The sequence below is a fragment of the Oncorhynchus mykiss genome, chromosome 6, assembly GCF_013265735.2.
Source record: "Oncorhynchus mykiss isolate Arlee chromosome 6, USDA_OmykA_1.1, whole genome shotgun sequence".
In the NCBI taxonomy this organism is placed as follows: domain Eukaryota; kingdom Metazoa; phylum Chordata; class Actinopteri; order Salmoniformes; family Salmonidae; genus Oncorhynchus; species Oncorhynchus mykiss.
This window is the reverse complement of record NC_048570.1, coordinates 626,736-652,288: the sequence shown is the minus strand read 5'-3', so window position 1 is coordinate 652,288 and position 25,553 is coordinate 626,736. Positions and strand designations below refer to the sequence as shown.

Genomic DNA, 25,553 nt, shown 5'->3' with positions numbered 1-25,553 from the left:
AGGTTGACCTTCTCTGTTAACAGCTGCTCTCTCCCTCTCTCTCACACACACACAGCCTGACCCTCTCACTCACTCATACACCTCTCACAGACACAGTCGTGCTTCCCTACCCAGGAGTATCAGCCTAACCCGGACCCAACGAGGTAGAACCCCAACACGACTACAACATGTCGGATAATAGCTCTAAGATCGACACAGACGTGTGGACCCTAACTCGGTTTGTGATGGAGACGGGGCGCCAGGTCAAGGGGTCAACAGGAGAGCTGACCCAGCTGATTAACAGTCTGCTGACATCCATCAAAGCCATCTCCTGCGCCGTGCGTAAGGCCGGACTCGCACACCTGTAAGTACTACACTGTCTCTCTGCACCTCCACCGGTAAGTACTACACTGTCTCTCTGCACCTCCACCTGTAAGTACTACACTGTCTCTCTGCACCTCCACCTGTAAGTACTACACTGTCTCTCTGCACCTTCACCTGTAAGTACTACACTGTCTCTCTGCACCTCCACCTGTAAGTACTACACTGTCTCTCTGCACCTTCACCTGTAAGTACTACACTGTCTCTCTGCACCTCCACCTGTAAGTACTACACTGTCTCTCTGCACCTCCACCTGTAAGTACTACACTGTCTCTCTGCACCTCCACCTGTAAGTACTACACTGTCTCTCTGCACCTCCACCTGTAAGTACTACACTGTCTCTCTGCACCTCCACCTGTAAGTACTACACTGTCTCTCTGCACCTCCACCTGTAAATACTACACTGTCTCTCTGCACCTCCACCTGTAAGTACTACACTGGCTCTCTGCACCTCCACCTGTAAGTACTACACTGTCTCTCTGCACCTCCACCTGTAAGTACTACACTGTCTCTCTGCACCTCCACCTGTAAGTACTACACTGGCTCTCTGCACCTCCACCTGTAAGTACTACACTGTCTCTCTGCACCTCCACCTGTAAGTACTACACTGTCTCCCTGACTACAGCACACCTGTCAGTACTACACTGTCTCTCTGCACCTCCACCTGTAAGTACTACACTGTCTCTCTGCACCTCCACCTGTAAGTACTACACTGTCTCTCTGCACCTCCACCTGTAAGTACTACACTGTCTCTCTGCACCTCCACCTGTAAATACTACACTGTCTCTCTGCACCTCCACCTGTAAGTACTACACTGGCTCTCTGCACCTCCACCTGTAAGTACTACACTGGCTCTCTGCACCTCCACCTGTAAGTACTACACTGTCTCTCTGACTACAGCACACCTGTAAGTACTACACTGTCTCTCTGCACCTCCACCTGTAAGTACTACACTGTCTCTCTGCACCTCCACCTGTAAGTACTACACTGTCTCTCTGCACCTCCACCTGTAAGTACTACACTGTCTCTCTGCACCTCCACCTGTAAGTACTACACTGTCTCTCTGCACCTCCACCTGTAAGTACTACACTGTCTCTCTGCACCTCCACCTGTAAGTACTACACTGTCTCTCTGCACCTCCACCTGTAAGTACTACACTGTCTCTCTGCACCTCCACCGGTAAGTACTACACTGTCTCTCTGAACCTCCACCTGTAAGTACTACACTGTCTCTCTGCACCTCCACCTGTAAGTACTACACTGTCTCTCTGCACCTCCACCTGTAAGTACTGCACTGTCTCTGTGCACCTCTACCTGTAAGTACTACACTGTCTCTCTGCACCTCCATACCTACCTGTAATTACTACACTGTCTCTCTGCACCTCCACCTGTAAGTACTACACTGTCTCTCTGCACCTCCACCTGTAAGTACTACACTGTCTCTCTGCACCTCCACCTGTAAGTACTACACTGTCTCTCTGAACCTCCACCTGTAATTACTACACTGTCTCTCTGCACCTCCACCTGTAAGTACTACACTGTCTCTCTGCACCTCCACCTGTAAGTACTACACTGTCTCTCTGAACCTCCACCTGTAAGTACTACACTGTCTCTCTGCACCTCCACCTGTACCTTTGAAACATAATTCAAAAGTTATTGGAAAGTCCTGATTGAAAGTTATGAACCATTTTCAATTCATTCATGCAACATGGATGGCAGAAGAGATTGAGAGACAGACAGTGTTTGTGATAGAGACAGTATATAGTGTTAATTAAGGACGTTCCCCTCTGCAGTGTGACATGTTTCTACGGTACTCCCCTCTCAGTTGAATCAGAGCAACAGGATGTTAAAGTCAGTTAGCTAACTACTGTTTGAGAGTAACCTACAGGCAGCAGCATGTGAATGAAATGGGTGTGGTGAGTTGAATGCATGGGGACACATGCTTCTGCCATGACCTGTGATATTTAAGGCTGAATGTACTGTATGCTCCAGCAGGAGATAGCTGTTCTCTGGGACAGTACAGGATGTTGTATTCAGCAGGAGATAGCTGTTCTCTGGGACAGTACAGGATGTTGTATTCAGCAGGAGATAGCTGTTCTCTGGGACAGTACATGATGTTGTATTCAGCAGGAGATAGCATTTTTAAAGCCCTTTTTGCATCAGCCGATGTCACAAAGTGCTATTCAGAAACGCAGCCTAAAACCCCAAACAGCAAGCAATGCAGATGTAGAAGCCTGGTGGCTAGGAAAAACTCCCTAGAAAGGCAGGAACTTAGGAAGAAATCTAGAGAGGAACCAGGGGCTGAGGGGTGGCCAGTCCTCTTCTGGCTGTGCCAGGTGGAGATAATAAAAGTACATGGCCAAGATGTTCATAGATGACCAGCAGGGTAACATAATAATAATCACAGTGGTTGTAGAGGGGGCAACAGGTCAACACCTCAGGAGTAAATGTCAGTTGGCTTTTCATAGCCGATCATTCAGAGTTAGAGACAGCAGACGCAGTAGAGAGAGAGTCGAAAACAGCAGGTATGGGACAAGGTAGCACGTCCGGTGAACAGGTCAGGGTTCCATAGCCGCAGGCAAAACAGTTGAAACTGGAGCAGCAGCACGACCAGGTAGACTGGGGACAACAAGGAGTCATCATGTCAGGTAGTCCTGAGGCATGGTCCTAGGGCTCAGGTCCTCCGAGAGAAGAGAGAAAAGAGAGAAAGAGAGAGAGAAAGAGATAGAGGGAGCATACTTAAATTCACACAGGACACCGGATAAGACAAGAGAAATACTCCAGATATAACAGACTGACCCTAGCCCCCCCGACACATAAACTACTGCAGCATAAATACTGGAGACTGAGACAGGAGGGGACTGGAGGCACTGTGGCCCCGTCCGACGATACCCCCGGACAGGGTCAACCAGGCAGGATATAATCCCACCCACTTTGCCAAAGCACAGTTCTAGTCAAGATTTTTGGTTCTAGTCAAGATCCTAGCAGCCGTGTTAAGAACTTGTTTAGATCTTATTGTTTCTTGGGACGTAGAACTAGCATCTCTGTTTTGTTCGAGTTTAAACGTAACACATTTTCCTTGTGTCTGAAACACAGGCTTCCAGGGAGGGCAATTTTAGGGCTTCACCATGTTTCATTGAAATGTACAGCTGTGTATCATCCGCATAGCAGTGAAAGTTAACATTATGTTTCCAAATGACATCAACAAGAGGTAAAATATATAATGAAAACAATAGAGGTCCTAAAACGGAACCTTGAGGAACACCGACATTTACAGTTGATTTGTCAGAGGACAAACCATCCACAGAGACAAACTGATATCAAAAGCAGCATTAAGGTATAGGAGCACAATGACAGATGCAGAGCCTCGGTCTGATGCCATTAAAAGGTAATTTACCACCTTCACGACTGCAGTCTCAGTACTATGATGGGGTCTAAAACCAAACTGAAGCATTTTGTATACATTGTTTGTCTTCAGGAAGGCAATGAGTTGCTGCGCAACAGCTTTTTCAAGAATGTTTGAGAGGAATGGAAGATTCGATATAGGCCGATTAGTTTTTATATTTTCTGGGTCAAGGTTTGGCTTTTTCAAGAGAGGCTTTATTACTGCCACTTTTAGTGAGTTTGGTACACATCCGGTGGATAGAGAGACGTTTATTATGTACAACATAGGAGGACCAGGCACAGTGGCAGCCCTTTCCGTAGTTTATTTGGAATAGGGTCCAGCATGCAGCTTGAAGGTTTTGAGGCCATGATTATTTTCATCAATGTGTCAAGAGATATAGTACTAAAACACTTGAGTGTTTCCCTAGGTCCTGGCAGTGTTGTGCAGACTCAGGACAACTGAGCTTTGGAGGAATACGCAGATTTAAAGAGGAGTCCGCAATTTGCTTCCTAATGATCATGATCTTTGTGAAAGCCATCCTCTCTTGGGGAATGCTGTTTTTAGTTAGCTTTGCTACAGCAACAAACATTTATTTTGGATTGTTCTTATTCTCCTCAATTAAGTTGGAAAAATAGAATGATGGAGCAGCAGTGAGGGCTCTTTGATACGGTACTGTCTTTCCAAGCTAGTCAGAAGACTTCCAGTTTGGTGTAGCAGCAGTAAGGGCTCTTCGATACTGGACGGTACTGTCTTTCCAAGCTAATTAGAAGACTTCCAGTTTGGAGGAGCAGCAGTGAGGGCTCTTCGATACTGCATGGTACTGTCTTTCCAAGCTAATTGGAAGACTTCCAGTTTGGTGTAGCAGCAGTAAGGGCTCTCCGATACGGTACTGTCTTTCCAAGCTAGTCAGAAGACTTCCAGTTTGGTGGAGCAGCAGTGAGAGCTCTTCGATACTGGACGCTACTGTCTTTCCAAGCTAATTGGAAGACTTGCAGTTTGGTGCAGAGCCATTTCCTTTCCAATTTTCTGGAAGCTTGCTTCAGGGCTTGGGTTTTTCTGTATACCAGGGAGCTAGTTTTTATGACAAATGTTTTAGGGGTGCGCCTGCATCTAGGGTATTACGCAAGGTTACATTTAATTCCTCAGTTAGGTGGTTAACCGATTTTTGGGTAGGTGGAGGGAGTCTGAAAGGGCATCTAGGAATCTTTGGGTTGTCTGAGAATTTGTATCCGGTGGGTAGGGAGGCGTTCATTATATTCAACATAGGAGGGCCAAGCACAGGAAGCAGCCTGTTAGGTGGTTAACCGATTTTATAGCACGGCTTTTGATGATCCCTGGTTGGGGTCTGAGCAGATTATTTGTTGCGATTGCAAACATAAAAAAATGTTGGTCCAACAGTCCAGGATTATGAGGAAAAACATTAAGATCCACAATATTTATTCCACTGGACAAAACTAGGTCCAGACTGTGGCAGTGAGTCGGTCTGGAGACATGTTGGACAAAACTAGATCCACTTTTCCATGTGAATATTAAAGTCACCAAAAGTCACCAAAAATGTTTATATTATCTGCCATGACTACAAGGTTCGATAGGAATTCAGGGAACTCAGTGAGGAATGCTGTATACAGCCCAGGAGACCTGTAAACAGTAGCTGTAACAAGTGTTTGAGTAGGCTGCATAGATTTCATGACTAGAAGCTCAAACCGAAAACGCAGCTTCATTAACTAGTACCCTCAAACACCAGTCTCAACGTCAACAGTGAAGAGGTGACTCCGGGATGCTGCCTTCTAGGCATAGTTCCTCTGTCCAGTGTCTGTGTTCTTTTGCTCATCTTAATCTTTTATTTTTATTGGCCAGTCTGAGATATGGCTTTTTCTCGTTTGCCCATCTTAATCTTTTCTTTTTATTGGCCAGTCTGAGATATGGCTTTTTCTTTGCATCTCTGCCTAGAAGGCCAGCATCCCGGAGTCGCCTCTTCACTGTTGACGTTGAGACTGGTGTTTTGCGGGTACTATTTAATGAAGCTGCCAGTTGAGGACTTGTGAGGCGTCTGTTCTCAAACTAGACACTCTGATATACTTGTCTTCTTGTTCAGTTGTGCACTCTTTCTATTCTCCCACTCTTTCTATTCTGGTTAGATCCAGTTCACGCAGTTCTGTGAAGGGAGTTGTATACAGCGCTGTACGGGATCTGCAGTTTCTTGGCAATTTCTCGCATGGAATAGCCTTCATTTCTCAGAACAAGAATAGACTGACGAGTTTCAAAAGAAAGTCCTTTGTTTCTGTCCATTTTGACCCACAAATACTGATGCTCCAGATACTCAACTAGTCTAAAGAAGGCCAGATGTATTACTTCTTTAATCGGGACAACAGTTTTCAGCTGTGCTAATATAATTGCAAAAGGGTTTTCTAATGATCAACTAGCCTTTTAAAATTATCAACTTGGATTAGCTAACACAACGTGCCATTGGAACACAGCAGCGATGGTTGCTGATAATGGGCCTCTTTACGCCTATGTAGATATTCCATTAAAAATCTGCCGTTTCCAGTTACAGTAGTCATTTACAACATTAACAATGTCTACACTGTATTTCTGATCAATTTTCTCTTATTTTAATGGACAAAAAATGCTTTCCGTTCAAAAACAAGGACATTTCTAAGTGACCCCAAACTTTTGAACAGTAGTCTAGATGTCCTGGTTAGCAGGGAGCCCCATTGATGTACTGGGCCGTACGCACCACCGTCTGTAGCGCCTGGTCAGAAGCAGTTGCCGTACTAAGAGGTGATGCAGCCAGTCAAGATGCTCTCAATGGTGCAGCTCTAGAACTTTTTGAAGATCTGAGATCAGAAAATGTTTCACCCTTCTGAGGGAGAAGAGGTGTTGTCGTGCCTTCATGTGGCGAATGCAACATGAAATCCGTGTGTGGACCATTATAATTCCTTAGTGGTGGAAGGAGGGAGGGGGAGGGAGGGGGAGGGAGGGGGAGAGAGGGGGAGAGAGGGGGAGGGAGGGGGAGGGAGGGGGAGAGAGGGGAGGGAGGGGGAGGGAGGGGGAGGGAGGGGGAGAGAGGGGGAGGGAGGGGGAGAGAGGGGGAGAGAGGGGGAGAGAGGGGGAGGGAGGGGGAGAGAGGGGGAGGGAGGGGGAGGGAGGGGGAGGGAGGGGGAGAGAGGGGGAGGGAGGGGGAGGGAGGGGGAGGGAGGGGGAGAGAGAGAGATTCAGATTTCGAAAACTTTAATGTCCTCAAAGAGGCAGCAGTCATAAAACATAAAACATCTAAAAATAAATAGCAAAGGATATTTACAAACAAACAGGCAGGGCAAGTCCAACATTTGTTAAGAACAAATTCTTATTTTCAATGACGGCCTAGGAACAGTGGGTTAACTGCCTGTTCAGGGGCAGAACGACAGATTTGTACCTTGTCAGCTCGAGGGTTCGAACTTGCAACCTTTCGGGTTGCTAGTACACTGCTCTAACCACTAGGCTACCCTGCCGTCTTGGTTGCCATGACATCCTCTTCAAGACAGGCCATGGGAGCGGGTGCGACCCCTGTTTCAACGCGGGAGAAGAACTTGTTTAGTTCATTGGCTGTAGAGGGGCACACCCTCTCGTCCAGGCAGGGATCGACACGTTGCCTCCCTTTGAAGGGGGGCGTTTGCCATATTCTTAATTCCCAACCAGGCAGACAGTCTCCCTGTAACATTGTCTGTTACACCTTATCCTGTACTGGAGAGTCTGTCTGTAACATTATATGTTACACCTTATCCTAGTACTGGAGAGTCTCCCTGTAACATTGTCTGTTACACCTTATCCTGTACTGGAGAGTCTGTCTGTAACATTATCTGTTACACCTTATCCTAGTACTGGAGAGTCTGTCTGTAACATTATCTGTTACACCTTATCCTAGTACTGGAGAGTCTGTCTGTAACATTATCTGTTACACCTTATCCTGTACTGGAGAGTCTGTCTGTAACATTATCTGTTACACCTTATCCTAGTACTGGAGAGTCTGTCTGTAACATTGTCTGTTACACCTTATCCTGTACTGGAGAGTCTGTCTGTAACATTGTCTGTTACACCTTATCCTGTACTGGAGAGTCTGTCTGTAACATTGTCTGTTACACCTTATCCTGTACTGGAGAGTCTGTCTGTAACATTGTTTATAACAACTCCTTAATGGATTTAAACCACAGCATCTTTGACTGACTGACAGCTAATGTTGCATGTCGCTCTGCAAGGAAACCCACAGACACAGAAGGCATCTGCTCCAGCAGGTAGACTTCTCACAGTACAGTGAAGGTGGCAGGAGACGTGGTAACAAGGGTGTGTGTGTGCGTGCGTGTGTGTGTGTGCGTGTGTGTGTTCCAGCCAGGGCATTGCAGGGACAGTGAACACGACGGGTGATGACCAGAAGAAGCTGGACATCCTCTCTAATGACCTGGTCATTAATATGCTGAGGTCTTCATACGGAACCTGCTGCATGGTGTCAGAGGAGAACGAACATGCCATCATCACACCCAAGGAAAAGAGGGTATCTTTTCATCTTCTCTCTAATTGTTTAGATAAAAGTTTGGGAGACTATTCTCTTTCTCAGTTAATCTTTCATCGATTCCTCACATTCACTCTCCTTGCCTCTTCTAAAGGCCATTGAGGTTCCTTGGACCTTCTCCTCCAATACGGGTGACGAGGAGGCAAAAAGATGGGATTTGAGGAGTCACAGAAAGACAAATTGAGAAAGAGACATAAAAATGTGCTATAAGCATACAGTACAGTCCCTAACAGCCTTCGAACACGCATTTAATTACCCTGGTGGGAAGTCATGTAATTTAATGACCCAGATGGAAGTCATGTAATTTAATAACCCTGATTGAAGTCATGTCTTTTAATGACCCAGATGGAAGTCATGTAATTTAATGACCCTGATAGGAAGTCATGTCATTTAATGACCCAGATGGAAGTCATGTAATTTAATAACCCTGATGGAAGTCATGTCTTTTAATGACCCAGATGGAAGTCATGTAATTTAATGACCCTGATGGGAAGTCATGTCATTTAATGACCCAGATGGAAGTCATGTAATTTAATAACCCTGATGGAAGTCATGTCTTTTAATGACCCAGATGGAAGTCATGTAATTTAATAACCCTGATGGAAGTCATGTCTTTTAATGACCCAGATGGAAGTCATGTCATTTAATGACCCAGATGGAAGTCATGTCATTTAATGACCCAGATGGAAGTCATGTCATTTAATGACCCAGATGGAAGTCATGTAATTTAATGACCCTGGTGGGAAGTCATGTCATTTAATGACCCAGATGGAAGTCATGTAATTGAATGACCCTGGTGGGAAGTCATGTCATTTAGTGACCCAGATGGAAGTCATGTAATTTAATGACCCTGGTGGGAAGTCATGTAATATTAGTGTAGCAATATACATGTCCCCCTACCTCTACCCTCAGTTGACCCCTCTGGTCTCTCCTCCAGGATATATACGTGGTGTGTTTTGACTCCCCTGGTCTCTCCTCCAGGGTAAATACGTGGTGTGTTTTGACTCCCCTGGTCTCTCCTCCAGGGTAAATACGTGGTGTGTTTTGACTCCCCTTGTCTCTCCTCCAGGGTAAATACGTGGTGTGTTTTGACTCCCCTTGTCTCTCCTCCAGGGTAAATACGTGGTGTGTTTAGACCCCTGGTCTCTCCTCCAGGATATATACGTGGTGTGTTTTGACGCCCCTTGTCTCTCCTCCAGGGTAAATACGTGGTGTGTTTTGACCCTCTGGTCCCTCCTCCAGGGTAAATACGTGGTGTGTTTTGACCCTTTGGTCTCTCCTCCAGGGTAAATAGGTGGTGTGTTTTGACTCTCTGGTCTCTCCTCCAGGGTAAATACGTGGTGTGTTTTGACTCCCCTGGTCTCTCCTCCAGGGTAAATATGTGGTGTGTTTTGACTCCCCTTGTCTCTCCTCCAGGGTAAATACGTGGTGTGTTTTGACTCCCCTTGTCTCTCCTCCAGGGTAAATACGTGGTGTGTTTAGACCCCTGGTCTCTCCTCCAGGATATATACGTGGTGTGTTTTGACGCCCCTTGTCTCTCCTCCAGGGTAAATACGTGGTGTGTTTTGACCCTCTGGTCCCTCCTCCAGGGTAAATACGTGGTGTGTTTTGACCCTTTGGTCTCTCCTCCAGGGTAAATAGGTGGTGTGTTTTGACTCTCTGGTCTCTCCTCCAGGGTAAATACGTGGTGTGTTTTGACTCCCCTGGTCTCTCCTCCAGGGTAAATACATGGTGTGTTTTGACTCCCCTGGTCAAATCAAAATCAAATCAAGTTTATTTATATAGCCCTTTGTACATCAGCTGATATCTCAAAGTGCTGTACAGAAACCCAGCCTAAAACCCCAAACTGCAAGCAATGCAGGTGTAGAAGCACGGTGGCTAGGAAAAACTCCCTAGAAAGGCCAAAACCTAGGAAGAAACCTAGAGAGGAACCAGGCTATGTGGGGTGGCCAGTCCTCTTCTGGCTGTGCCGGGTGGAGATTATAACAGAACATGGCCAAGATGTTCAAATGTCCATAAATGACCAGCATGGTCAAATAATAATAATCACAGGCAAAACAGTTGAAACTGGAGCAGCAGCACTGGTCTCTCCTCCAGGGTAAATAGGTGGTGTGTTTTGACTCTCTGGTCTCTCCTCCAGGGTAAATACGTGGTGTGTTTAGACTCCCCTGGTCTCTCCTCCAGGATATATACGTGGTGTGTTTTGACTCCCCTGGTCTCTCCTCCAGGGTAAATACGTGGTGTGTTTTGACTCCCCTTGTCTCTCCTCCAGGGTAAATACGTGGTGTGTTTTGACGCCCCTTGTCTCTCCTCCAGGGTAAATACGTGGTGTGTTTTGACTCCCCTTGTCTCTCCTCCAGGGTAAATACGTGGTGTGTTTTGACACCCCTTGTCTCTCCTCCAGGGTAAATACGTGGTGTGTTTTGACTCCCCTTGTCTCTCCTCCAGGGTAAATACGTGGTGTGTTTTGACTCTCTGGTCTCTCCTCCAGGGTAAATACGTGGTGTGTTTTGACTCTCTGGTCTCTCCTCCAGGGTAAATACGTGGTGTGTTTTGACTCTCTGGTCTCTCCTCCAGGGTAAATACGTGGTGTGTTTTGATCCTTTGGATGGCTCCTCTAACATCGACTGCTTAGCTTCCATCGGCACCATCTTCGCAATCTACAAAAGGGTGAGTAAGTCTGTAGTACAGTACACAGCATATCAACACATTAAATACTTTTTAGACATTTGTGTGTTCAACTATACAGTATGGAAATACTTTTTAAGAAACAGATATACCTGACAGAAGTGTAGAAACAGATCAAATCAAATCAAATGGTATAGGTCACATACACATGGTTAGCAGATGTTATTGTGAGTGTAGCGAAATGTTTGTGCTTGTAGTTCCGACAGTGCAGCAATATCTAATAAGTAATCTAACAATTCCACAACAACTACCTAATACGCTTCTGTCAGGTATATCTGTTTCTACACTTCTGTTAGGTATATGTGTATTTTTTTGTTATCTGTGATCATTTTGTTTGTCTTATTTAGTTTTTTAATCATTGTACCTAAACTGTATGTGTAAACATGTATACGTAGGGCCCAGCTGTAAACGAGACCTTGGTCTCAGTCTGTGTTCCTTGTTGAAATAAAGGTATAATAAAACACAATCTAAAGAGATGGAATACAAATATGTACATATAAATATTTGGATGGGCCCTGACCTAGCAGCATAGACAATATGCAATAGATGGTATAAAATACAGTATATACATCTGGGATGAATAGTGAAAGATATGTAAACATCATTATTAAAGTGGCGTTAATAAAGTGACTAGTGTTCCATTTATTAAAGTGGCCAATGATTTCAAGTATGTATGTAGGCAGCAGCTTCTCTGTGCTAGTGATGGATGTTTAACAGTCTGATGGCCTTGAGATAGAAGCTACTTTTCAGTCTCTCGGGCCCAGCTTTGATGCACCTGTACTGACCTCGCCTTCTGAATGGTAGTGAGGTGAACAGGCAGCGGCTCGGGTGGTTGATGTCCTTGATGATCTTTTTGGCCTTCCTGTGACATCGGGTGCTGTAGGTGTCCTGGAGGGCAGGTAGTTTTCCTCCGGTGATGCGTTGTGCAGACCACACCACCCTCTGGAGAGCCTTGTGGTTGTGGGCGGTGCAGTTGCTGTACCAGGCTGTGATACAGCCCAACAGGATGCTCTCAATTGTGCATCTATAGAAGTTTGTGAGAGTTTTAGGTGACAAGCCAAATTTCTTCAGCCTCCTGGCGCTGTTGTGCCTTCTTCACCACACAGTCTGTGTGGGGTGGACCATTTCAGTTTGTCCGTGATGTGTACGCCGAGTGGCAGAAGTGTAGAAACAGATATGCCTAACAGAAGTGTAGTGTATTTGTGACATTCAATACATGCTGAGTGGCAATTTAGTATGGGTAAATCTGTTGTTCATATGCACTCTGTCTGTGTCTGTTCTCTGACGTGTGTCTCCTTGTGTCTCTCTCCATGTGCCTCTCCAGATTGACGAGGTAACTGCCCCACTGATCGCCAGCCTGATCAAATACACCAGCTAAGCTATGGAATTATATTATGGAACTGTTAAAGCTAGGATTGACACATTCCTTAGACATTAGACACTAGCATGGACACATTCTTTAGACATTAGTCATTAGGATTGACACATTCTTTAGACATTAGTCGTTAGGATTGACACATTCTTTAGACATTAGTCGTTAGGATTGACACATTCTTTAGACATTAGACACTAGCATGGACACATTCTTTAGACATTAGTCATTAGGATTGACACATTCTTTAGACATTAGTCATTAGGATTGACACATTCTTTAGACATTAGTCGTTAGGATTGACACATTCTTTAGACATTAGTCGTTAGAATTTACACATTCTTTAGACATTAGTCGTTAGGATTGACACATTCTTTAGACATTAGTCGTTAGAATTTACACATTCTTTAGACATTAGTCGTTAGGATTGACACATTCTTTAGACATTAGTCGTTAGGATTGACACATTCTTTAGACATTAGTCATTAGGATTGACACATTCTTTAGACATTAGTCGTTAGGATTGACACATTCTTTAGACATTAGTCGTTAGGATTGACACATTCTTTAGACGTATCAGGACTCAGGCTAAGACACAGATCCAGACACAGGAGGTGGATTGTACAAGTCTCAGAGTTTATTATAGTACAAGGGACAGGCAAAAGGTAAGTCAAGGCAGGCAAAGAGTTGAGATCCAAATCAGAGTCAGGCAGGTACAGGACAGCAGGCAGGATCAGGACAGCAGGCAGGATCAGGACAGCAGGCAGGATCAGGACAGCAGGCAGGTACAGGACAGCAGGCAGGATCAGGACAGCAGGCAGGATCAGGACAGCAGGCAGGATCAGGACAGCAGGCAGGATCAGGACAGCAGGCAGGATCAGGACAGCAGGCAGGATAGGATAGGCAGGATAGGACAAAAATACAGGAACACGCTGGTAGGACATGACAAGACAAACTTGGAACAGACAAACAGAAAACGTAGGTATTAATACACAGGAGATAATGGGGACAAATGGGAGACACCTGGTGGGGGGTGAAGACACCTGGTGGGGGGTGTCAAGCACAAGACAGGTAAAACAGACATTAGACATTAGACACGAACAACATGATTCTTTGTATCATAGTATCAGATTTTATTTCACTGACTCAAGTTAGCATGTTATATCTAGTGTGTATAACTCTATCAGGGGGATATTCAGCTGGCCCATGTTAGCATGTTAGCATGTTATATCCAGTGTGTATAGCTCTATTAGGGGGAATATCCAGATGGCCCATGTTAGCATGTTAGCATGTTATATCCAGTGTGTATAGGTCTATTAGGGGGCATATCCAGATGACCCATGTTATATCCAGTGTGTATAGGTCTATTAGGGGGAATATCCAGATGGCCCATGTTAGCATGTTATATACAGTGTGTATAGGTCTATCAGGTGTTATATCCAGTGTGTATAGGTCTATCAGGGAGGAATATCCAGATGACCCATGTTATATCCAGTGTGTATAGGTCTAGCCAGTGGACACAGCCCGTGTGTAGCTTATGTTCTAATTCATATCTACTTGGCAGAATCACAATCATGAAAATTTAGACTGCTCTGGGCAGGTCTGATTGTAGCTAGATATGTTCGAGTCGTTTCAGGAACAATTTTAGCTAACCCTAACTGTTTTCCTACCTAATTCTCCTAACCGTAACCTAATTTTCCTAACGTACCACATTAATTCTCCTAACCTTAACCTAATTGTCCTAACCTGCCACGTTAATTCTCCTAACCTTAACCTAATTCTCCTAACCTGGCATGTTAATTCTCCTAAACTTAACCTAATTCTCCTAACCTGCCACGTTAATTCTCCTAACCTTAACCTAATTGTCCTAACCTGCCACATTAATTCTCCTAACCTTAACCTAATTGTCCTAACCTGGCATGTTAATTCTCCTAACCTTAACCTAATTCTCCTAATCTGACAAGTAAATTCTCGTAACTTCTTAATGATCGGACCCTTTATTTCATTGACATACCCCAAATCTAACTGCCCTGAAGCAGGGATATGCATATTCTTGGTACCATTTGAAAGGAAACTCTTTGAAGTTTGTGGAAATGTAGAATATAACACATTAGATCTGGTAAAAGACATTACAAAGAAAAAAAACAACTGTTTTTTTGTACCTTTATCTTTAAAATGCAAGAGAAAGGCCATAATGTATTATTCCAGCCCAGGTGCAATTTAGATTTTGGCCACAAGATGGCAGCAGTGCATGTGCAAAGTTTTAGACTGATCCAATGAACCATTGCATTTATGTTCAAAATGTTGTATCAAGACTGCCCAAATGTGCCTAATTTGTTTATTAATAACTTTTCAAAGTTCAAAACTGTGCACTCTCCTCAAACAATAGCATGGTATTCTTCCACTGTAATAGCTACTGTAAATTGGACAGTGCAGTTAGATTAACAAGAATGTAAGCTTTCTGCCAATATCAGATATGTCTATGTCCTGGGAAATGTTCTTGTTACTTACAACCTCATGCATTAGCCTACGTTAGCTTAACCATCCCGCAGGGGACCCACCAATCCTAAAGAAGTTTCTCCTAACATTAACCTAATTCTCCTAACCTGCTACTAAAAGTCAGTGATCGTCAAAACCGGCAGACTTGCCCTGAGAGTAGTGTGAATATCCACTAATATGATACGTCTATTTTTGTCAGACATCAACTAACGACGCCACAGAGAAGGATGCGCTGCAGCCTGGCAGCAAGATTGTTGCCGCGGGATACGCACTCTATGGTAGTGCCACCTTGGTTGCCCTCTCCACCGGACAGGGCCTCAACTTCTTTATGCTGGACCCTGTGAGTTTGTGGAAGTAATAGCCCCATATTCAAAGTTAATTCACAGGAGTTTCCTTAGCGCAGGCTAATCCACCACCCACACTGAGCAACAGTGTTTACTCAGACTCGAGGACAGATATAGAGGACAGAGAACAGAGACCGAGGCAGGGGGCAAGGACAGAGACAGAGGTCAGAGACAGAAGAAAGAGGACAGAGACAGAGGACAGAGACAGACAGAGGTCAGAGACAGAAGAAAGAGGACAGAGACAGAGGACAGAGACAGACAGAGGTCAGAGACAGAAGAAAGAGGACAGAGACAGAGGTCAGAGACAGAAGAGAAACAATGTAAAAATACATACAGAGGACAGAGACAGAGGGCAGAGGACAGAGGACAGAGGACAGTGGACAGGGAGAGTGGACAGAGGACAGAGGACAGTGGACAGGGACAGAGACAGAGGCCAGAGGACAGTGGACAGGGACAGAGACAGAGGCAGGGGGCAAGGACAGAGACAGAGGTCAGAGACAGAAGAAAGAGGACAGAGACAGAGGACAGAGACAGACAGAGGTCAGAGACAGAAGAGAAACAATGTAAAAAGACATACAGAGGACAGAGACAGAGGGCAGAGGACAGAGGACAGTGGACAGGGAGAGTGGACAGAGGACAGAGGACAGTGGACAGGGACAGAGACAGAGGCCAGAGGACAGTGGACAGGGACAGAGACAGAGGACAGAGGACAGTGGACAGAGGTCAGAGACAGAAGAGAAACAATGTAAAAAGACATACAGAGGACAAGGACAGAGACAGAGGCCAGAGGGCAGAGGACAGAGGACAGAGGCCAGTGGACAGAGGACAGTGGACAGTGGACAGTGAACAGGGGACAGAGGACAGAGGACAGTGGACAGTGGACAGGGACAGAGGACAGAGGACAGAGGACAGGGACAGAGGACAGTGGACAGAGGACAGAGGACAGTGGACAGAGACAGAGGACAGAGGACAGAGGACAGTGGACAGGGGACAGTGGACAGAGGACAGTGGACAGAGGACAGAGGACAGTGACAGAGGACAGAGACAGAGGCCAGTGGACAGAGGACAGAGGACAGAGGACAGAGACGGAGGCCAGTGGACAGAGACAGAGGACAGAGGACAGAGACGGAGGCCAGTGTCGGTAAAATAACAAGTGAATGTCCTTAACTAACTGTGTTGTTAACTAACCCTAACCCTAACCCTTAACTAACTGTGTTGTTTGGTTTCCAGGCAATTGGAGAGTTTATCCTGACAGAGAAAAATGTGAAGATCAAGCCCAAAGGAAAGATCTACAGTCTGAACGAGGGATACGCCAAATACATGCACCCATCCATCAACGCGTACCTGAAGCACAAGAAATACCCAGAGGTACACACACACACATACACACACACACGCAAACATGATCATCACCTGACACCTTGAGCTTTGGAACCACAAATAACTTTTAGCGATCTTCCATTTCCCCATTAAACACACTAGCCTTATGGAACCCATTAAACACACTAGCCTTATGGAACCCATTAAACACACTAGCCTTATGGAACCCATTAAACACACTAGCCTTATGGAACCCATTAAACACACTAGCCTTATGGAACCCATTAAACACACTAGCCTTATGTATTCTTGCTGACAGTGAGTCCAGTAGTCAGTTAGCCTCACAGTAACCTCTCTGTCTAGCCTTATGGAATCCACCATAAGTGTATTCTTGCTGACAGTGAGTCCAGTAGTCAGTTAGCCTCACAGTAACCTCTCTGTCTAGCCTTATGGAACCCACCATAAGTGTATTCTTGCTGACAGTGAGTCCAGTAGTCAGTTAGCCTCACAGTAACCTCTCTGTCTAGCCTTATGGAACCCACCATAAGTGTATTCTTGCTGACAGTGATTCCAGTAGTCAGTTACTCTCACCTCACGGTACCACTCACTAGCTCATACTACAGGTAAAGGGGGGTCAAACACAACCCCATTCACATCGAGGAGGCTGTAGTGGAGTGGGTCGAGAGTTCCTTTGTTTCCACATCACCAACAAACTATCATGTTCAAAAACTCACCAAGAAAGTCGTGAAGAGGGCACCACAACACCTTCTCCCCCTCAGGAGACTGAAAAGATTTGGCATGGGTCCCCAGATCCTCAAAAATGTCTACAGCTGCACCATCGAGAGCACACTGACCAGTTGTATGGTAACTGCTCGGCATCCGACCATACGGTGCTACAGAGGGTAGTGCGTATGGCCCAGGATATTCACTGGGGCCAAGCTTCCTGCCATCCCGTACCTATATACCAGGCGGTGTCAGAGAAAGGCCCAAAAGATTGTCACCCAATACAGTCACCTAAGTCATAGACTGTTCTTTCAGCTACCGCACGGCAAGCGGTACCAGAGCGCCAAGTCCAGGTCCAAAAGGCTCCTTACCAGCTTCTACCCCCAAACCATAAGACTGCTGAACAGCTTCTACCCCCAAGCCATAAGACTGCTGAACACCTTCTACCCCCAAGCCATAAGACTGCTGAACACCTTCTACCCCCAAGCCATAAGACTGCTGAACAGCTTCTACCCCCAAGCCATAAGACTGCTGAACACCTTCTACCCCCAAGCCAGAACACTGCTGAACACCTTCTACCCCCAAGCCATAAGACTGCTGAACACCTTCTACCCCCAAGCCATAAGACTGCTGAACACCTTCTACCCCCAAGCCAGAACACTGCTGAACACCTTCTACCCCCAAACCATAAGACTGCTGAACACCTTCTACCCCCAAGCCATAAGACTGCTGAACACCTTCTACCCCCAAGCCATAAGACTGCTGAACACCTTCTACCCCCAAGCCATAAGACTGCTGAACACCTTCTACCCCCAAGCCATAAGACTGCTGAACACCTTCTACCCCCAAACCATAAGACTGCTGAACACCTTCTATCCCCAAGCCATAAGACTGCTGAACACCTTCTACCCCCAAGCCATAAGACTGCTGAACACCTTCTACCCCCAAACCATAAGACTGCTGAACAGCTTCTACCCCCCAAGCCAGAACACTGCTGAACAGCTTCTACCCCCCAAGCCATAACACTGCTGAACAGCTTCTACCCCCAAGCCATAAGACTGCTGAACAGCTTCTACCCCCAAGCCATAAGACTGCTGAACACCTTCTACCCCCAAGCCATTAGACTGCTGAACACCTTCTATCCCCAAGCCATAAGACTGCTGAACACCTTCTACCCCCAAACCATAAGACTGCTGAACACCTTCTATCCCCAAGCCATAAGACTGCTGAACACCTTCTACCCCCAAGCCATAAGACTGCTGAACACCTTCTATCCCCAAGCCATAAGACTGCTGAACAACTAATCAAATGGCCACCAGGACTATTTACATTGACCCCCACCATTTGTTTTGCACACTGCTGCTACACGCTGTTTATTATCATCAAATCAAATGTATTCATAAAGCCCTTCTTACATCAGCTGATATCTCAAAGTGCTGTACAGAAACCCAGCCTAAAACCCCAAACAGCAAGCAATGCTGTTTGGCACCTCAGGAGTAAATGTCAGTTGGCTTTTCATAGCCGATCCTTCAGAGTATCTCTACCGCTCCTGCTGTCTCTAGAGAGTTGAAAACAGCAGGTCTGGGACAGGTAGCACGTCCGGTACTATGCATATTATCTATGCATAGTCACTTTACCCCTACCTACATGTACAAATGACCTTGTTTTACTAACCTGTACTCATGCACAATGACTAGGCACCGGTACCCCCTGTATATAACCTTATTTATATAGCCTCATTATTGTTATTTTATTGTGTTACTTTTTAATTGATTTTTTTACGGTGTTTTATTTTGTAAATCTTTACTTAACTCTATTTTCCCAAAACTGCATTGTTGGTTAAGGGTTTGTAAGTAGGAATTTCACGGTAAGGTCTACTACACCTGTTGTATCCGGATCATGTGACAAATAACATGTGTTTTGATTTGATTATATTTTATTTGATCTGTGTGAGGATGCATCAATCAAATGTATTTATAAAGCCCTTTTTACATCAGCCGATGTCACAAAGTGCTGTACAGAAACCCAGCCTAAAACCACAAACAGCAAGCAATGCAGGTGTAGAAGCACGGTGGCTAGGAAAAACTCCCTAGAAAGGCCAGAACCTAGGAAGAAACCTAGAGAGGAACCAGGCTCTGAGGGGTGGCCAGTCCTCTTCTGGCTGTGCCGGGTGGAGATTATAACAGTACATGGCCAAGATGTTTAAACGTTCAAAGATGACCTGCAGGGTCAAATAATATTAATAATCACAGTGGTTGTAGAGGGTGCAACAGGTCAACACCTCATGAGTAAATGTCAGCTGGCTTTTCATAGCCGAGCATTTAGAGTTAAAGAAAGCAGGTGCGGAAGAGAGAGAGAGTTGAAAACAGCAGGTCTGGGACAGGTAGCACGTCCGATGAACAGGTCAGGATTCCATAAACGCAGGCAAAACAGTTGAAACTGGAGCAGCAGCACGGCCAGGTGGACTGGGGACAGCAAGGAGTCATCATGCCAGGTAGTCCTGAGGCTTGGTCATAGGGCTCAGATCTTCCGGGAGGGAGAAGGAGAGAGAGAGAATTAGAGATAGTATACTTAAATTCACACAGGACACCGGATACGATAGGAGAAGTACTCCAGATATAACAAACTGACCCTAGCCCCCGACACATAAACTACTGCAGCATAAATACTGGAGGCTGAGACAGGAAGGGTCAGGAGACACTGTGGCCCCGTCCGACGATACCCCCAGACAGGGCCAACCAGGCTGAAAATAACCCCACCCACTTTGCCAAAGCACAGTCCCCACACCCCTACAAGGATATCTTCAACCACCAACATACTACCCTGAGACAAGAGTATTGATCACAAAGATCTCCCCCACGGCACAACCCAAGGGGGGGCGCCAACCCGGACAGGAAGATCACATCAGTGACTCAACCCATTCAAGTGACGCACCCCTCCTAGGGATGGCATGGAAGAGCACCAGTAAGCCAGTGACTTAGCACCCGTAATAGGGTTTGAGGCAGAGAATCAGGGTGGAGAGAGGGGAACCGGCCAGGCAGAGACAGCAAGGGCTGTTCGTCGCTCCAGTGCCTTTCCGTTCACCTTCATACCCCTGGTCCAGACTACACTCAATCATAGAACCTACTGAAGAGATGAGAATTCAATGAAGACTTACAGGTCGAGACCGAGTCTGTGTCTCTCACATGGATAGGCAGACCATTCTGTAAAAATTGAGCTCCATGGGAGAAAGTCCTGCCCCCAGCTGATTGCTTAGCCATTCTAGGGACAATAAGGAGGCCTGTGTCTTGTGATCGTTGCGAACGTGTAAGTATGTACGGCAGGGCCAAATCGGAGAGATAGGTAGGAGCAAGCCCATGTAATGCTTTGTAGGTTAGCAGTAACCTACTTAAAATCATCCCTAGCCTTAACAGGAAGCCAGTGTAGAGAGGCTAGCACTGGAGTAATATGATCACATCTTTTGGTTCTTGTCAAGATTCTAGCAGCCGTGTTTAGCACAAACTGAAGTTTATTTAGTGCTTTATCCGGGTAGCAGAGCATAGCAGTAGTCTAATCTAGAAGTGACAAAAGCATGGATTAATTTTTCTGCATCATTCTTGGACATAAAGTTTCAGATTTTTGCAATGTTATGAAGATGGAATAAAGCTGTCCTTAAAACAGTCTTGAAATGTTCGTCAAAAGAGAGATCAGGGTCCAGAGTAACGCCAAGGTCCTTCACAGTTTTATTTGAGACGACTGTACAACCATCAAGATTAATTATCAGATCCAACAGAAGATCTCTTTGGGACCTAGAACAAGCATCTCTGTTTTGTCCGAGTTTAAAAGTAGAACATTGGCAGCCATCCACTTCCTTATGTCTGAAACACAGGCTTCTAGCGAGGGCAATTTTGAGGCTCCACCATGTTTCATTGAAATGTACAGCTGTGTGTCATCCGCATAGCAGTGAAAGTTAACATTGTGTTTCCAAATGACATCACCAAGAAATAAAATATATAGTGAAAATCATAGTGGTCCTAAAACGGAACCTTGAGGAACACCGAAACTTACAGTTGATTTGTCAGAGGACAAACCATCCACATATACAACCTGATGTCTTTCCGACAGATAAGATCTAAACCAGGCCAGAACTTGTCCTTATAGACCAATTTGGGTATCCAATCTCTCCAAAAGAATGTGGTGATCGATTGTGTCAAAAGCAACACTAAGGTCTAGGAGCACGAGGACAGATGCAGAGCCTCAGTCTGATGCCATTAAAAGGTAATTTACCAACTTCACGAGTGCAGTCTCAGTGCTATGATGGGGTCTAAAACCAGACTGAAGCGTTTCGTATACATTGTTTGTTTTCAGGAAGTCAATGAGTTGCTGTACAACAGTTTTTTCTAAACATTATGAGAGGAATGGGAGATTCGATATAGGCCGATTATGTTTCATATTTTCTCGGTCAAGGTTTGGCTTTTTCAAGATTGGCTTTATTACTGCCACTTTTAGTGCATTTGGTACACATCCGGTGGATAGGGAGGCGTTTGTTATGTTCAACATAGGAGGGCCAAGCACAGGAAGCAGCTCAGATAGGTGGTTAACCAAGTTCATAGCACGGCTTTAGATGATCCTTGGTTGGGGTCTAAGCAAAATATTTGTTACGATTGCAAACTTGATAAAATGGCGGTCCGATAGTCCAGGATTATGAGGAAAAACATTAAGATCCACAATATTTATTCCACGGGACAAAACTAGGTCCAGAGTATGACTGTGGCAGTGAGTAGGTCCGGAGACATGTTGGACAAAACCCAGACATGTTGGATGATGACTCCGAAAGCCTTTTGGAGTGGGTCTGTGGACCTTTCCATGTGAATATTAAAATCACAAAAAAATTGAATATTATCTGCCATGACTACAAGGTCCGACAGGATTTCAGGGAACTCAGTGAGGAATGCTGTATACAGCACAGGAGGCCTGTTAAGGGTTGTGTGGGGGATATGGTCACTTATGTAAGCAGGAGGAGAGGCCTCATTTAACAGTTAATAGACTTAAGCTATGTTTCAGTCAGGCTAATCACATCAAGATTATGATCAGGGATTTGTTCATTCAATATAACTGCCTTGGAAGTGAGGGATCTAACATTAAGTAGCCCTATTTTGAGATGTGAGATATCACAATCTCTTTCAATAATGACAGGAATGAAGGAGGTATTTATTCCAGTGAGATTGCTAAGGAGAACACTGCCATGTTTAGTTTTGCCCAACCTAGATCAAGGCACAGACACGGTCTCAATGGGGATAGCTGAGCTGACTTCACTGACTGTGCTAGTGGCAGACTCCACTAAACTGTCAGGCTGGCTAACAGCCTGCTGCCTGGCCTGCACCCTATCTGCTGCCTGGCCCCAGCCTCAAACTCAGGTCATGTGTGTACCTAACTGACCCTCTCTGCCCATTCATCACCATTTACCCGTTGCTGTCTTAGCTCTCCTGATCAACACCTGTGATTGCTTTATGCCTCTCTCTAATGTCAATATGCCTTGTCTACTGCTGTCTCAGTTAGTACTTATTGTATCTCTGGAGGCACCAGTTAAGCTAGGTGAGGTCTCCTCATGTGTGGGGGGTGGGACAAAAGAGCTATCTAAGGCATGTTGAGCAGTCAAATAAAACAATCTCTTTCATTGTCACTCAACATCTAGGTTTACCTCCACTATACTCACATCCTACCATACCCTTGTCTGTACATTATGCCCTGAATCTATTCTACCACGCCCAGAAGCCTGCTCCTTTAATTATCTGTTCCCAGTGCACTAGACGACCAGTTCTTTTAGCCTTTAGCCTTACCCTATTCCCCCTCTGTTCCTCTGGTGATGTAGAGGTTAACCCAGGCCCTGTAGCCCCCAGTACCACACCTATTCCCCAGGCACTCTCATTTGTTGACTTCTGTAACCTTAAAAGCCTTGGTTTCATGCATGTTAATTAACATCAGAAGCCTCCTCCCTAAGTTTGTTTTATTCACTGCTTTAGCACACTCCACCAACCCTGATGTCCTTACCGTGTCTGAATCCTGGCTTAGGAAGGCCACCAAAAATTCAGAAATGTCCATCCCTAACTACAACATATTGTCACACCCTGACCATAGTTTGCTTTGTATGTTTCTATGTTTTGGTTGGTCAGGGTGTGATCTGAGTGGGCATTCTATGTTGGATGTCTTGTTTGTCTATTTCTATGTCTGGCCTGATATGGTTCTCAATCAGAGGCAGGTGTTAGTCATTGTCTCTGATTGGGAACCATATTTAGGTATCCTGGGTTTCACTGTGTGTTTGTGGATGATTGTTCCTGTCTCTGTGTTTTGCACCAGATAGGGCTGTTTGTGGTTTTCCACGTTTGTTGTTTTGTAGTGTTCGTGTTTATCGTTTTTGTTATTAAACATGAATCAATATAATCACACTGTTTTTTGGTCCGCCTCTACTTCACCACAAGAAGACCGTTACACATATTCCGTCAAGATAGAACTGCCAAAGGCTGCGGAGTTACAATCCACTGCAGAGTTCTATCATACTATCCAGGTCTGTGCCCAAACTATTCGAGCTTCTACTTTTAGAAATCCACCTTTCCAGAAACAAGTCTCTCTCCGGTGCCGCTTGTTATTGACCCCCTTCAGCTCACAGCTGTGCCCTGGACACCATGTGAATTGATTATCCCCCATTTATCTTCAGAACTCGTGCTGCTAGGTGACCTAAACTGGGACATGCTTAACACAATCTCACACAAATTATCAAGGAACCTACCAGTTACAACCCAAAATCTGTAACCACGGGCACCCTCTTAGATAACATCCTGACCAACTTGCCCTCTAAATACACCTCTGCTGTCTTCAACCAGGATCTCAGCGTCACTGCCTCACTGCCTGCGTCCGTAATGGGTCTGCGGTCGAACGACCACCCCTCATCACTGTCAAACGTTCCCTAAAACACTTCTGCAAGCAGGCCTTTCTAACCAATCTGGCCTGGGTATCCTGGAAGGATATTGACCTCATCCCGTCAGTAGAGGATGCTCTTCTAAAGTGCTTTCCTCTCCACCTTAAATAAGCATGCCCCATTCAATAAATGTAGAACTAAGATCCGATATAGCCCTTGGTTCACCCCAGACTTGACTGCCCTTGACCAGCACAAAAACATCCTATGGCGTTCTGCATTAGCATCAAATAGCCCCCATGATATGCAACTTTTCAGGGAAGTTAGGAACCAATATACACCGTCAGTTAGGAAAGCAAAGGCTATCTTTTTCAAACAGAAATTTGCATCCAGTTGCACAAATTCCAAAAAGTTTTGGGACACTAAAGTCCATGGAGAATAAGAGCACCTCCTCCCAGCTGCCCACTGCACTGAGGCTAGGAAACACTGTCACCACCGATAAACACCTTGCGACACAACGCCTCTCACGTATTTGACCTAAATAGTTTGTATGTATGTATTGATATGTAGAGCACGTGTGCATTTTAAAAATGTATATAGTTCTTTCCTTGAGCTGCTCTTGTCTAAAGATGTTCTGTATATGTTTCATGTTCTGTGTGGACCCCAGGAAGAGTAGCTGCTGCTTTTGCTACAGCTAATGGGGATCTTACCAAAATTGCATATTTCCCAGCATGCTTTTCAAGTGAATGTGAGAGATGTCCACCTATGACTATGTTTGTTAGTGACAGATACATATTTGTTACATTAATACATTTGCAGCACTGGATCCTTCACCAAGTGATTGCCTAAGTGAATGTATTTGAATTTAAATTGAACTCTTTGTGACTTGTACATTATACACTTCAGAAGGCCTTTAGTTATGTACTAGATGTTCTGAAAATCCTGATCTGCAAGTCACAATACGCTGGTGTGTGAAGTGATTAGTTATTCCTATCGGAATCCAGCCAGTGGGAGGATGTCCAACAATTGGAATATTTTATCCCCCACCACCTGCATTCAGCCTGACTGCTATTGTGAAGGACTTGACAACCAATACTACCTAAACCATGTAAACTGGAGTATCTCAGTAACAGGTGTAATAAGTCCAACCCCTTACAGATTGGATTAGTTTAGAAACATTTCAGTTATTTATCTTTGTATAGTATAAGATTAATGAATCAATGTGCATGCAGAAACATAGATATTAAAATAAAACATTTCTAAAAATCAACCTGCAACAAAGCATCCTGGGAAATACTGTATGATAAAGAGGCCCTTCAACATATTCTTTCACTCCGAGAGTTAACGGAAATGAACTCAACACAGTCAATTAACCAACACCACGCAGTGTTGATACCACTGTAATTCAAATAACACTTTATTTAT

At 45.1% G+C, this 25,553-nt stretch overlaps 1 protein-coding gene across 1 annotated transcript in view; it reads left to right on the top strand.

Moving 5' to 3' along the window:
* Nucleotides 1–6: 6 nt before the first annotated feature.
* Nucleotides 7–25,553, top strand: part of fbp2 (fructose-1,6-bisphosphatase 2) — a 33,693-nt gene continuing 8,146 nt past the window's right edge. The window contains exons 1-6 of the mRNA XM_036979182.1: nt 7–343; nt 8,110–8,272; nt 10,868–10,960; nt 12,303–12,311; nt 15,049–15,189; nt 16,424–16,561. Of these exons, the coding sequence (XP_036835077.1) occupies nt 168–343; nt 8,110–8,272; nt 10,868–10,960; nt 12,303–12,311; nt 15,049–15,189; nt 16,424–16,561 (720 nt within the window). The 5' untranslated portion in view covers nt 7–167. The remainder of the gene's footprint in view (nt 344–8,109; nt 8,273–10,867; nt 10,961–12,302; nt 12,312–15,048; nt 15,190–16,423; nt 16,562–25,553) is intronic.